General features: G+C 47.9%; 1 protein-coding gene across 3 annotated transcripts in view; it reads right to left on the bottom strand.

Annotated features, from left to right (window-relative positions):
* Mboat2 (membrane bound O-acyltransferase domain containing 2) overlaps positions 1-13,566 on the bottom strand; it is a 123,991-nt gene extending 110,425 nt beyond the window's left edge. For 2 of the 3 annotated variants that reach the window (XM_050141984.1, XM_050141985.1), the window contains exon 1: positions 13,373-13,566. In XM_050141984.1, coding sequence (XP_049997941.1) covers positions 13,373-13,450 — 78 coding nt within the window. In that variant the 5' untranslated portion in view covers positions 13,451-13,566. Of the gene's footprint in view, positions 1-3,074; positions 3,195-13,372 lie in introns of those variants that run through there. The other variant, XM_050141986.1, reaches the window with a different exon arrangement.
* Positions 13,567-14,095: the final 529 nt, after the last annotated feature.

Below are 14,095 nucleotides of genomic sequence, written 5' to 3'. Positions count from 1 at the left end.
GAACGTCTGGAACTCTCCTAAGACAGAGGGGACCCCTGAACGTCTGGAACTCTCCTAAGACAGAGGGGACCCCTGAACGTCTGGAACTCTCCTAAGACAGAGGGGACCCCTGAACGTCTGGAACTCTCCTAAGACAGCGGGGACCCCTGAACGTCTGGAACTCTCCTAAGACAGAGGGGACCCCTGAACGTCTGGAACTCTCCTAAGACAGCGGGGACCCCTGAACGTCTGGAACTCTCCTAAGACAGCGGGGACCCCTGAACGTCTGGAACTCTCCTAAGACAGCGGGGACCCCTGAACGTCTGGAACTCTCCTAAGACAGCGGGGACCCCTGAACGTCTGGAACTCTCCTAAGACAGCGGGGATCCCTGAACGTCTGGAACTCTCCTAAGACAGCGGGGACCCCTGAACATCTGGAACTCTCATGGCATCACACAAGAGCTGTCTCCAACCTGTGCTCACTGGATCAGAACCCCTGGTGCTATTCTTCCTGACACATGAAAACGTTTCAAATATACGTATTTATGGAGTGTCATGTGACAGCTCACTGCACACATGCACTGGACACAGTTTCGTTTTTGTTACACTTATGTCCACCTCCTCAAACATCACTTCCTTATGGTGCAAACATCAAAACTTTGCCATTTTGGATTTCAGAACTACGCAGTCCCTTACAATACCTATGGTTACCATACACAGTCTCTTACCATGACCTATGGTTACCGTCCGCGGTCCCTTACCATGACCTATGGTTACCGTACACAGTCTCTTACCATTATCTATGGCTTCGGTACAGAGTCCCTTACCGTTACCTATGATTACCACACACAGTCCCTTACCATTACCCATGATTACCATCTCTGCATCAGCATACTCCGGGCTCACTATGAATCATGGTATATGTCATACTATGTATATGTCTATGTCCTATATATGTATATGTCATAGTTCAGCACTACACCCACCCCAGCCTGTGGGAACATTATCCACTCCCCACTTCTACGAGGTGGAGTTTTTCAGATTCCACATCCGAGTGACTTCACACAGCACTCCTCTTCTTTCTATTCTCAGCTTATTTCACTGAAAGTAACATCCTCTAGTTCCATCCACATTGTTACACACCACATGGATTCCCTCTTTGTATGGCTAAATAGTATCCCTGTGTGTCTATGTAGACAGTATTCCATGTGTATATGGAGACAGTATTCCATGTGTATATGGAGACAGTATTCCCGAGTGTCTATGTAGACAGTATTCCATGTGTATATGGAGACAGTATTCCATGTGTATATGTAGACAGTATTCCCGAGTGTCTATGTAGACAGTATTCCATGTGTATATGGAGACAGTATTCCATGTGTATATGGAGACAGTATTCCCAAGTGTCTATGTAGACAGTATTCCCGAGTGTCTATGTAGACAGTATTCCCGAGTGTCTATGTAGACAGTATTCCCGAGTGTCTATGTAGACAGTATTCCATGTGTATATGGAGACAGTATTCCATGTGTATATGTAGACAGTATTCCCGAGTGTCTATGTAGACAGTATTCCATGTGTATATGGAGACAGTATTCCGTGTGTATATGGAGACAGTATTCCCGAGTGTCTATGTAGACAGTATTCCCGAGTGTCTATGTAGACAGTATTCCCGAGTGTATATGTAGACAGTATTATTCCCGAGTGTATATGTAGACAGTATTCCATGTGTATATGGAGACAGCATTCCCGAGTGTATATGTAGACAGCATTCCCGAGTGTATATGTAAACAGTATTCCATGTGTATATGTAGACAGTATTCCCGAGTGTCTATGTAGACAGTATTCCCGAGTGTATATGTAGACAGTACTCCCGTGTATATATGTAGACAGTATTACCGTTTGTATATTGGACAGTATTCTCGTGTGTATATAGTCACATGTGTGTATATATGTTTAAAAGTACAGAGTATCTCCATGTGTATATGTAGACGGTATCCCCATGTGTATATGCACACAGTATCCCCTTGTGTATATGTAGACAGTATTCTCGTGTGCATATGTACACAGTATATACCCCTATGTATATGTAGATAGTATCCCTTTGTGTATATGTAGACATTATCCCCGTGTGCATATGTAGACAATATCTCATGTGTATGTGTATACAGTATTCCCGTGTGCACATGTAGACAGTATTCCCGTGTGTATATGTAGACAGCATATATTATATATAATATATATATTATATACACACAGTATCCCCATGTGTATATGTAACACATTTTCCATCTACATTTATCAGTTATACCTGGGGAATGTCCATTTCTTGGCTATTGTGACTAATGCTGCAATAATCATGGGAATGAAATGCAGATGTTTCTTCAACATACAGATTTCATTTCCTCTGGATTCACACATAGTTGTACAACTGCTGGATGATACTGTTATTCCATTTTAAATTTTTTTACTACAAACATTCAACATCACTCATCAGGGAAATGTAAATCAAAAACACCTCACTCCAGCAAGAAGAGCTATCATCAAAAAGACAAGAGATCCAAGTGGGGGAAGGGAACCTTAGCATATTATGGGCGGAAATGTAAATTAGCACAACCACTATGGAAAACCACTGTTTTAACACGGGCTGCAGGGAACTCTCATATAAAGCCAGCTGCCTTACGTGTGAGCCAGCCCCAACCTGGGTGGTAACACCTGTCAGATGGAACAGGGGCCTTTATATCAGCAGGTGGAGCAGAAATAACATCAATGTGTTTACGCCGCAACTGTTCTGTGAGGAACACACACACACCCATCCTTGGGGTCACTGATGTGGCAGCCTTGTCCAAACTCCAACACAGCTGTCTTCTGACTCTGATTCACATGCTGGAAATATCTGTCAGTCTTTCTCACCCACTAAGCAGGCTCCTGCTCTCTGTGTCTCTGTAGGACTTACCACATCTCCAAATGCTAGCACTGCCCTACAGTACTTAATAAACAAGACTAACCACTTCTTTACCAACCAACTATCACTCTTGCCATCTTGACCCTTCAGGCTACAATCGCCAGCATTCACATAGATACTTGCCAAACCTACATGGTCCAGGACGGTGGCTCTGATCAGAGGTCTGCCCTCTGCCTGAAGCGGCTTCCTTGAGCTCAGGCTCCACCATTGTCTCTCTTTCCTGATCTTAAGAGCAAGACACAAAACATTCCCCTTTCGCTGTCCTGCCTGGCAAGCTGAGGCGTTTGGCCTGTGCTACCTGTCTAGCCAGGGCACACTGACCTGACACAGCCTTTCTCCTTCACTGCACAGGCTAACACTCCCCTGCCATACCTCCCAAGTCTGGAGTTAGGAGCGGTTCTCTGACGTTCATCACCTACTAGTGGTTCATGCTGTCCACAAAATACGAAAAGGAGGAAAAGATCCCAAGGCCAGCCCTCCGGCACTACCCCAGGCTATCTTTGTTGTTATTGAAACAGTCTGTAACATCTTTTAGCTCTGATATTCCAAGTAGGAATTTTCAAAAATGAACTCAAATATCTCCTACCCAATGTAATACTCTTAAATAAATAAAAGTAATAAAAATTACACACCACTTTACAGTTCTACATGGTAAAACTCAGAATCTATGTCAAGTACCTTTGTGGAACTTCCTATTTCTCCTGTATTTCATATTCTGAGTATCTCAAGAAACAGTCTTGAGAAATGAATTTCCCCCCCAATCCATATAAAAATTCTTAGCAGACACACAGCTCAACAACACTCAATGCCCCACTCCTGAATTTTGATAAATCTATCACCATCTCCACTAGCTGAAGCCCAAGGCTATGATGCCAAATTCTTATGCAGCTCAAGAACAAAAGGAGACAGAACTAGCTGGCGCTACAGAATGGACAGGGTGACAATTCCAGCCCCCAGGATTGTCCTTGTCTACTAAGGAGCCCTCAATTATCTCCAGAGATGCCAAGTGCCAGCTTAGGGTCCCTCCCTACCCTGTCCTCCAGTCACACAGCAAAAATCTCTGTCACTTCTATTCTGGGGATGCAGCTAATAGGAACAGCTGTGTCAGACTGAGTATTTAAAAAGGCAAGCCAGCACTCAACAGCGAAGCAATCCGTGGCTTAAACTCCAAAGCCTGTATAGTTACCACATAATACACACACTCTGGCCCCAAATCAACATACACTCAGGAAGAACTGGAAATACCAACATAGATAGTCAAGGCCTTTCCAAACATTACTTGATTCCTCGCCAGCTAGATTTTTAAAAATACCTTAGCCCATAAGATAGTCTTGACATTGCCAGGCATGGTGGTGGCACACACCTTTAATCCCAGCACTTGGGAGGCAGAGGCTGGTAGATCTCTGTGAGTTTGAGGCCAGCCTGGTCTCCAAAGCAAGTTCTAGGATAGCCTGGGCTGTTGCATAGAAAAACCCTAGCTTGAAAGAATTTTTTTTAAAAAAATAGTCTTGACAATAATTAATACAGATCTGCAAAATGAATAAAAATAACAGCATAAAATTTCAGTCCTCCGTTTTAGTAAGATATTAACTTTCAAGATGGAATCTAAGATGTGACCGTTTCAAGCCAATATAATTTAACCGGACACTTTTTGGGGATCAACTCAGAGTTGAAATCACTAAATAGTGAACTATGAGGGCCATTCTCCAATATCACCACTGAGTCGCCAGAGGTCCTGCTTATCGTCTAGTGCTAATCCGCTTTGTCAAAGTTCTTAAGCCTTAGAACACTGTAACACACTTCAGAGTGAACTCACAACATAAACGGTAATAGAAACTCATAATTCCAAGTGGCTAATTAACTAAATCTGATCTAGATACATTTCTGGGACTTTAAAAAAATGAGATTTTATTTAAAATTTTAAAAATCATACTTCCGTTGAAAAATCTAAATTTCCAGTTTCCCTTTGAAAAGTCAGCTTTGGCCCCAGGCCCACATTCCTCTGCAGCAACCATTAGCAAGAGTGGGAAGGGGTGTCCCATTCCAGCTGCGTGTGAGGCTTTGCAGACTGCAGGCCGTGCACACCTCAGAACATGTACGCACCAGCAGCTACGCCCTGTGGGCATTGGAACTGGAAGTGGACACTGGGCTAAGCTACTGTATCTAACCCCTTGACCTGGTCGGCTCCAGGGGCATCACCACCACCAACCACGACCCCCAGAGTCGGCTCTATTTCTTGTCTCACACGTCTTCAATCACTGGCTAACTTCTAGAACTTCACTGTAGGCTGAACATTTATCCTGAAATGTACTATTAAGCTAGATGTGTTCTACCTCATTTTGACTGAGCACCGACAGATTCAGAGTTCTGAAACTAAAGTGAAGGCCAGGGAAGAGTCGGTCGGAGCACGTGTTAAACCCGCTGGTCAGGGGAACGGAACTTTCCTCACGGCCCAAGGACACCGGTTATTCTGCTCCTTTGGGTTGACCTGAAAGCGCCTGCCTATCTCTCATCAGCCGTTGGCACACCACACTTGCTCTGGACTAGAGGGAATGATGACAACAGGTGTTGTCAGGGACCTGGACAGTACCACAACGGAGTCTGTTAGAGGGCCTTGCTCTACACAGGCACAGAACACTATCAAGCTGGCAGCATTTTGCTCCCTACAGAGACAACTGGGCGATCTGCAGGCTTCTTTTGTCTCAATGTTTAGATTAAGGCATTGCTAAAGCCCTCTTCCTGGCAGTGCGACCCCCTGAGAGCAAGAGTTAAAGTTCTCTTCAACTCCTTGGCGATCACTCATCTTCAATGTTTTGCCTGTCTTTAGCTCCTGGTGCCTACTGAAAAGAAACTGAACAGTCAGCCAAAAAAGTTTGTGCTCACTAACAGAGATCTTCTAAGTTGTCCCGCAGGAAGCCTGACCACTAACACTTCACTAGCCAGGCCACACACCAACTCTAAGAGACAGAGGGCAATTTCCAGCCAGGAAAACAGGACTACCTTTGGAGGGGGCAGAGAAGGTGCTGCATTTAGTGGAAATGCCCTGAACACAGCCAGTGGAGAGCCTAGTCCCTCTGATGCCCTAGTGAGGACCCCTAAGACTTCTCCTTCCCTGACCAGCCACTCCCCAGGGCTGCAGTGTTCTCAGTGGAACAGCCACCACATGGGATGCATCTCTCATGTCTAGCATGCCGACTGGCACACATTTACTTATCTAAAGGATGCTGAAAAGGTTCTGAAGAACCCAAGGGCTAGACTTAAGTCATATACAAGACATCCCTTTTTCCCAGTCCCTCGGAAGAGATCCCGAGATGTTAATAATTGTCACAGCCAGGTACGCTGGCCTTTACCTGCTTATATCTGCAAGGCCCACCCACTTTTACTAGGTGCAACCTACTATGTGCCCCATTTGAGAGACAACAAAACTGAGATCGCCTTTAATCCCAGCACCCTGAGATTTATAAAGGAATTCTAGGCCAGCCTAGTCTACATAATGAGTTCCAGAACAGCCAGGGACATACAGTGAGAATCTGTCTAGCAATAAAAGGAAAGAAAGACACTGATGCTTACAAAGTTAAGCAGCTTGCCAAGTTTACAATCAGACTGTCTGCCAGGCTAAGGCCTTCGTCACACTGTTGCCACTTGATGCATACTCCCTCAACTCAAGGAGGGTCCTGAGCAGAGACAACAAAGGCCCTATCCCTAGGGAATTTACAGTGTCGTAAGGAATAAGCCAAGTTTAAATGTTACAGGTGCCACCAGAGTTGATCCTGGGGCGGCGGACATAAGGCCCGTTAACAGTCCCTGAAAAACAAGGGCACAGATGACCCCCTAGAAGATCAGAAGGACCCTTCTTCTGAGACTCAGAAGGAAGAACACCTTTCTCAAGAGCCATAGGAAAGGGGCCCAGAGCCCGGCAAGGCAGCCCCAGCCCTGGAGGATACAGGGTGGAAATGGTGTAGATGGGGAACAGCTCTCGTTCTTCTCTGGGCACTTTCTGCAGCGCTGGCCTCATCGCAGAGGGGCTGCCTGGACAGAGAGGCAGCTCTCTAAGATGGGTCCAAGTGACCGGTCCCCCCAGAATGCTCACAACCTGCTGCAGAAACATCACACATGCTTAGAAGACATGTGACTCAGACATATCCCACATACAAGGGGCCTAACAGGAAAGCAAGGGACATAAAGGCATCCTCAGGAAAACACAAACCTTGGAGAAATACCAAAAAGTTTTGCCAGGCATAAAAAGGGTGCAGGGGATTTGGGGCAGGAAAAAAATGGCTCCATTAAGGCAAAGAGTTCAAAGAAAAAGGAAAACATACTGAGGAATGTGTATACGATTGAATAAGCACATGGCACAGCAGCAGGTGTGGACTGAATTCGCTCACCACTTCCACACATGTGGCTCTGGAGAACATTCCTGTCCAGCTGGATGGCACATGGGCGCTGCAACAGGCGAGGCATCCAATGGCTGTCCTTCACAAGCTGTAGGCCTGACCTCGGGCCGGCGTTTCTCAGAGCATGCCGTGAGAGTGGACAGAGTAGGCATCCCCCCAGCAGGCCACTTTGAGAATGGACACCAGATCTAGACTGCCAGCACTTTCTACATGTAAAACTGGGCATACAGCCATGAGACGACGTGACAGGAATGACAGAAAGAAGCTACATTGTCCGACCAAAAACTGTCCCGTGTCAGGGTCATATGCATATGACCTAGGGTGCACTGTGGATCTTATTTGTGCACCGTCCTGTGACTACCAAACCACTAACTGCATCGTGCATGGGGAATTAGGTGTTACTTTGTTAAATGCTTGAAGAATATTCCACCGCTTTTTGTTTTTTGGTGCTGGGGATCACACCCACAGCCCTTTTACAAGCAAGGAAAGTACCCAACCATTAAGCTGTACCCCAAGCTCTGCTTATTTTTTTTATTTTTAATCATGTGTGTTTGCGTGGATGTGTCCGCGTGTATAAAGGTGCCTATGGAGTCCAGAAGAGGAGGCTGGACTCCTGGAGCTGGAGCTCCTGGAGGTCTTGACCACCAGACAGACGTCTGTACAGGAGACAGACTGCAGTCCTCTGGAATAGTATATGCTCTTAGCTGCTACATCAGCTCTCTGGCCCCACACACTGTATTTTTATAACCTTTTAGTAATAAATACCTGAAATATTTGACCCAGATCTCTACTTCTGATGGGGAGGGGGAATATGGAGGAGGAGGCGGTCAAAATGCAGGTTCCTCGGCCCTCATTTCTAGGACTGGGTAGAGCCAGGGAACACCTAATTTTTTTTTTATAACAGCCCCAAGAGATTTTGACACAATGGACTCAGCCACACTGTGGAAAGCACTGCAGCGACAACATGGAAGCTGTGACAGTTTAAATGAGGAAGTGATGGGCAAGGACCACACTTTCCAAGTCCGCCAGTGGACTTGTCTATTCGTGTCAGAGACAGGTCCGGGGACCATGGTTCTTAAGAGTGACTAGGAAATAGGAAGGTGACAGGGGAAGGAAGAGTCAGCTCCTCTCTCTGGCTGTGAGGGGACAAAGCGGTGGCTGGAGAGCATCCTGTATCCTTCAGGCATGGGAAGTAACTCAGTAGTCCTGGGTGGTACCTGTGTGTCCCTCCAGATCTACGCCCAGCTCTGTCCTGTGCCTCCTGAGCACTGTGTGTCAAATGTCTACGGGAGCCGGGCTGTTCCACCGAATACATTTTTACAACGGTCTTTGAGCATGTAGCATACAGTGACGCTGATTTTACAGAGGAGGAAGTGTGGACTTTAGAAGGCACAGTAGAGCCCAGTGTGTGGAGGCGCACACCTTTGATTCCAACACTAAGAAGGCAGAGGCAGGCAGATCTCTGAGTCTGAAGCCAGCCTGGTCTATAGAGTGAGTTTCAGGACATCCAGGACTATAGAGACCCTGTCCCAAAAAATAAAAAAATAAAAATAAACAAACAAACCCTAAAGCAAGAGAAAGAGAGAATGAGTAACTGCCCAAAATCAAGCAGTGGGCAAAGCAAGGCCCCCACCCTACACAGAGAACCCCATGCCACTGCCGTGCATTGACCCTTTCTGTTAATGAAGAGAGCTGAGCACGATACAGGGACCCTACGTTTAACAGCATTTCCAGGGCTTGTGCCTTCTCCATTAAGTTAAACTTCAGGCAACTTCAACTCTTCACTACTGAAACTTCCTCAAATTACTAGTCCACTTTCCTCCCTTGACTTTTGATTTACAGCCCTTCACATTTCAGGCCTTTTTATCAGTTCCTAAACACACAGTTATGGGATTTAAACTAAGGTCAGCATACACTTTATACAGGAAGTAACATTTCTATAAAGTGGTATTTCTAGAACTGTTAACGAACATCTTCCACAGAGGCTGTCACTGATTCCTGGTTCTTGTGATGGAGACGGACCTCACAAGTAGAAAACTGGTCAAGCTCTTCAGCAGTGGGCGGAGCAAGACAGATAAGCTCGCTCTGCAGCTCAGAGCTAACCCTAGAGCGGGCAATCCTAGCTCCGCTCCTTTGACCGCATCGACCTAGAAAACGGTCCTTTCCCTTCCTCCATCTGTGAAAGGATTCATCAGAGTTCAGACCTGTCAGGGGACTTGAAAAGCCAGTCTTAAGCTAACTCTCCCCTAAAACACCACTTCTTTGGTTGTCTGTGTGCTTGGTACAGGGACTTAAGGGAAAAAGTGAAGCAACAAACTGACCCAAACTGAGTTAAGATTTTATAGCCTTCCCACTTCTCTCTGTTACACACATGAGTGCATGTGCACACACACACCCATGCACATATGCATTCATATACACACACATACACAAACGAACACGCTTCCCCTATCTCAAGCCTGATCACTAGCACACCAATATTTGGAACTTTAGACAGTTCTTTCTTATTCTCACCTTCACTGCCAAGAAGATCAGAGAATCAATTCGAAAACAAAGATACGTTCAAAGTATTTCCCCCACGTGAAAGCCACAAAATATACTGACATGTTATGCCAATACTCAAGAGCACACACAGGGGCATGAGAATTCAGATTAGACTTCCGACTCCTGAAGGTGTGTGGATTCTAATGAATGGCGTAGAAGACACAGCAAAGTTTCGCAAACTCTCGAGAGTTGGGCATTACGGTTACCCCTGGACACTGCGAAACTCGGTCACTCCTAACCATTCTTCCCCAGCCATCTTTTTCCTACTTCCTTCAAACCTTCCAAACCACCACAAGTCCCCACCTCATCTTCCCCGCCTCAAGAATCTGTCTCATAATCTATAACACTCCTGTGTCAAGAAGGCTGTTCCAGGGCTCATCTCCAACCAGCCTTCTGCCTAGAGTACTCTCCTGGCTCTTTACCCCACTTTCATAGTAGAAATTACAGCATCGTGGGGAGTAAGGAGGGAGAAAAAAAGGGAGGGTAAAGGGGGTCACAACCAGTAATCTCATGACACCTCAGACAGTATAAAATGCTGAAATATATATATAGGTTGATCACCTGGGGCATTGTTCTTAGGTTCATTTTGGTACTTGCTGTGGAGTTTAAAACTGCACATCAGCAACTTATAAGGAACACAAGCCCCATGATACGAAGACACCTGATCTCCCCTGGGTCTCACAAGGTTGTTCCTTTCCTTTGGCACAGCTAGTGTTCAGATGGTTCCTTCCTCAAACCCCACTCTCCGCACATTCCTTTAGTCAGATCTCCAGAATTACACTAGAAATAAAGTCACAGGGAAAGCTGGCCCTAGAGAGCGAAACACCAGAGGCCTGGCACTTCCTATCTTAAAGTAGCTGGGCGGTGGTGGCGCACGCCTTAATTAAAGGCTTTAGAAGGCAGAGTCAGGAGGATCTCTGTGAGTTCGTAGGTCAGCCTGGTCTACAGAGTTAAGTTCCAGGACAGGCTTCAAAAGCTACAGAGAATCTCTATCTTGGAATAAAAAAGAAGAAGAGAGGAAGAGGATAAAGTGGAGAAGGAGGAGGAGAAGGAGAAGAAGAAAAAGACTAATCTTGTCACCTCCCAGACTCCATGATTTAATTTAAATTTAAGGACTACTGAACCCAACACCACTTCTGCTACCTCAAGGTCATTCAAGAATTCTTTCAAAAGAAAAAGATTCAGGAGCCTAAGGCAAGATTTTCTGCTCCTCTGCCTTTGCCTGACAACATAAAATCTCTTCCTGCTACCTCAGCCGCAAGGGGCACTCTTAGGTTCTAAGCCTATCAAGTCGACACAATATCAAAAGTTTCCATTTTATTACTCCCTAAAACAACTGCTCTTATAATTGCCTAAATTTTCTAAACACTGTTAATGGGCACACACCAAATGAACACACTGGCGAGTTAGACTTCTTCACTTCCTGGCTTGCCCTCCCCCTCCCCCTACTGAATTACATTATTTGACTACAGCCAAGTCATGGGATTTCTTTCATCTTGGATTCAACTATTCACGTTCTAAGACTCTTCTAGTTGGCTTAACTTTAAAATGTCTGTCTAACTTTATCATGTGAGGTTTTAATGACTCCAAGAACTTGGCTAATGGCTTAAGAGTCAATTCTTTGGTATTTCACGGAAATAACCATCGCTACGAAAAGTACAGATTGTGTGGTATTAACTTAATAGTCTTACAACTTGCTTACCACATAGCCAACAACTGTACTATACAAATGACCATATAAACTCGGGGTTCTAAAGCTTAAGAGTACTCCAGAGGATAAAGACTGTCTCAGGTGCCAAGTCAAAGTCACACTCTCAGTTCAAGTCACCTCGCCTTGATCCTGCATACTTAAGTTCCACAAACAACTTTCTCTGGATTGCCGAGAAGTTTAAAGGAGCTAAGTAATACTAGATTGCTTTTAAAAGTTATGATCCTTTACATAAATTTAAAAGTATCAGCACAGTAGGGCTACGCCACAGAGAATACACAATTATCTCTCTCCCAAAAGGATGAAAAGGTAAAAGTCTCCCTCTCGCTTCTCCATTAGAAAGAAAAATTTCGCAAGAGATCCTGCCCTCTGCTTGCTGGTAGGCTGGCAACAACCTATTTAAGTCAGAGATGCAACACACAAGGTCACGTGCCACAATTCCATTTAGAAAATAGTGAGACTCCCCTCACAGGACTGAGAACACGCAAAGCCTTTGGTTCTGATCAACTTAATACACAAAGCCTAATGCTGTAAAATAAAGAAAGCATTTCCCTTGGAGCATCTCACTCGAATAACCTGCTAGCCTGATCCACATCCCACCTGCTGTACAAGGTGTGTGGGGGACGGGTATTTCACTATTAATCGGAAGTTGAGGGTGAAATGAAGGAAAGAATAAAGAGCTAAACTCTGGGCAGAATTCTTTAACCCTCCTTCGACATCATTCAGCGTGTTGTATGTTAAACAGTGAAGCACAAGGGGTTGAGCTCGGATGTCACCTCCAGCTTAAGTCCAGAAAGGGAAGGATTCTGTATTGCAGAGGAAATCCTTAAGATATCAACAGCAGCCAGTCAAGCTGAAGACCGCGAACCAGTATCCTTGGGAAGTGCGAACGCCTCCAGAGCAGAAATAATGTTAAGCAAGATCTCCAGAGTCAATTACCTTCAGCCCTGGGGCGAGACCGACGACCTAACCGGACCCCACCAACAACTTTCCCAGACCTTTCACAGGACGTACCTCCAAAGTTCCTTTGCTCAATAAAAATGGCGCTGCGTTCTCCATCCCAATACTGTTTATTTCTCAGTAATCCTGGGGCCCTTTAAACAATCAAATTCTACTGGCCTCATTTAAATGCCAGCCTTCCCTAGTGTCAAACGCTTCTCTGAGGGTAGGGTGAGGGGACAGGATGGCTGCTCCTAGCCACAGCTGCAACTTTTTCACCAGAAACCTAGGCATCATGAACTCACTTTGACTTCTCTTCAGAACCTGCCTTCCCCCAAACTGTTGCCTCTCGGTCTCTCGAGTCACACTTCAATGCAAACTGTCCCCAAATGCAGGACCTCTTAATCCCCATCCATCCACGCCGTATCCTGGGCACTCGGCACTCAGATCATCCTCAGCCTCCCGGAGCAAATACCCCGCAGCCGTCCCCGGGTCCACCGACCCCGGGACTCCGGGGTCCGGCGTCCGGGGTCCGGCGTCCGGGGTCCGGCGCCCGGGGTCCGGGCAGCGACAGCATGCACACGCGCACGTCTGTCTAGCCCTCCCCGGCGGGCTGTCGCCGAGCCTCCGCCCGCGCCCACCCCCGCCCGGGGCGGAGATGGGGGGCTGGGTGGGCACTGAGGCACCAGTCAGAGCGACAGGCGAAGGGACGAGGCCAGCTGCGCGCCCCCGCCCCGCCGGGAGCCGGGCACATCAGCCCCAGTCCCAGCCCCCACCCTACTCCCGCCCGGGTGGCACCACAGCCGGCAGGGGCGGCCAGGGCACGACGCCCCGGACGCCGGTACCTGATCGATGGGCAACTGCACGGCGTTGCTGAGAGGCTGCAGCAGGGTGGAGCCCGTGGTGCTGCTGGTGGTGGCCATGGCCGGGCCTCGGCGCTGCGCCCGCCCGCCCGCTCCGGCCAGTCTCCGCTCGCCCTGAGCCGAGCTACGCCGAGGATGGGGATGCAGCGGCGCGCCCGCCCCTCGGCCGCCCGCGGTCGAAGCCGCCGCGCGCGGGGAGGGGCCGCAGGCGGAGCCTCGTGACCACGCCCACTGTTTGGCGCCCCCGCCCACCCGCCCGCGCGGGGGGGCCCTCACGCCGCCCGGCCGCTCGATTTCCAGCAGCTTCCAGCGCCCCCTCCCCACCTCGCGCACTCGCACGCCAGACCGCCCCGCGGCCCAATAGCGACGCGGCGCCCTGACTCCCGCAGCCAATCAGAGGACGCCTGCCTCGCCGCACCCCTCCTCCGTGCCGAGAACGCGGGCGAGGGGCTGAGGCTCGCCCGCGGCTGTCGCCCGAGGGCGACCGAGAGTCGCGCTCGCCGATGGGGGCGTGCGAAGGCGGCTGCTTGCCTCCGCCTCTGCTCGCTTCCTGTCTCAGGAATGGTGGGCGCCGTCCCCACCCCTCCCTGGCTGAGACGGTGGACAACAAAGGGGCTCGGGGTGGCGGCCAGACAAAGAGGGGGGACTTAGAGGGACGCAGCGCTGGAGGAAGTTAGAAACAAAGCTAGGGGGCTGGGAGCTGCA

Source organism: Alexandromys fortis, unplaced genomic scaffold, assembly GCF_014885135.2.
Source record: "Alexandromys fortis isolate MF-2015 unplaced genomic scaffold, M_Fortis_MF-2015_v1.1 scaffold_30, whole genome shotgun sequence".
Classification (NCBI taxonomy): domain Eukaryota; kingdom Metazoa; phylum Chordata; class Mammalia; order Rodentia; family Cricetidae; genus Alexandromys; species Alexandromys fortis.
This window is presented reverse-complemented; position numbering and strand designations above follow the sequence as displayed.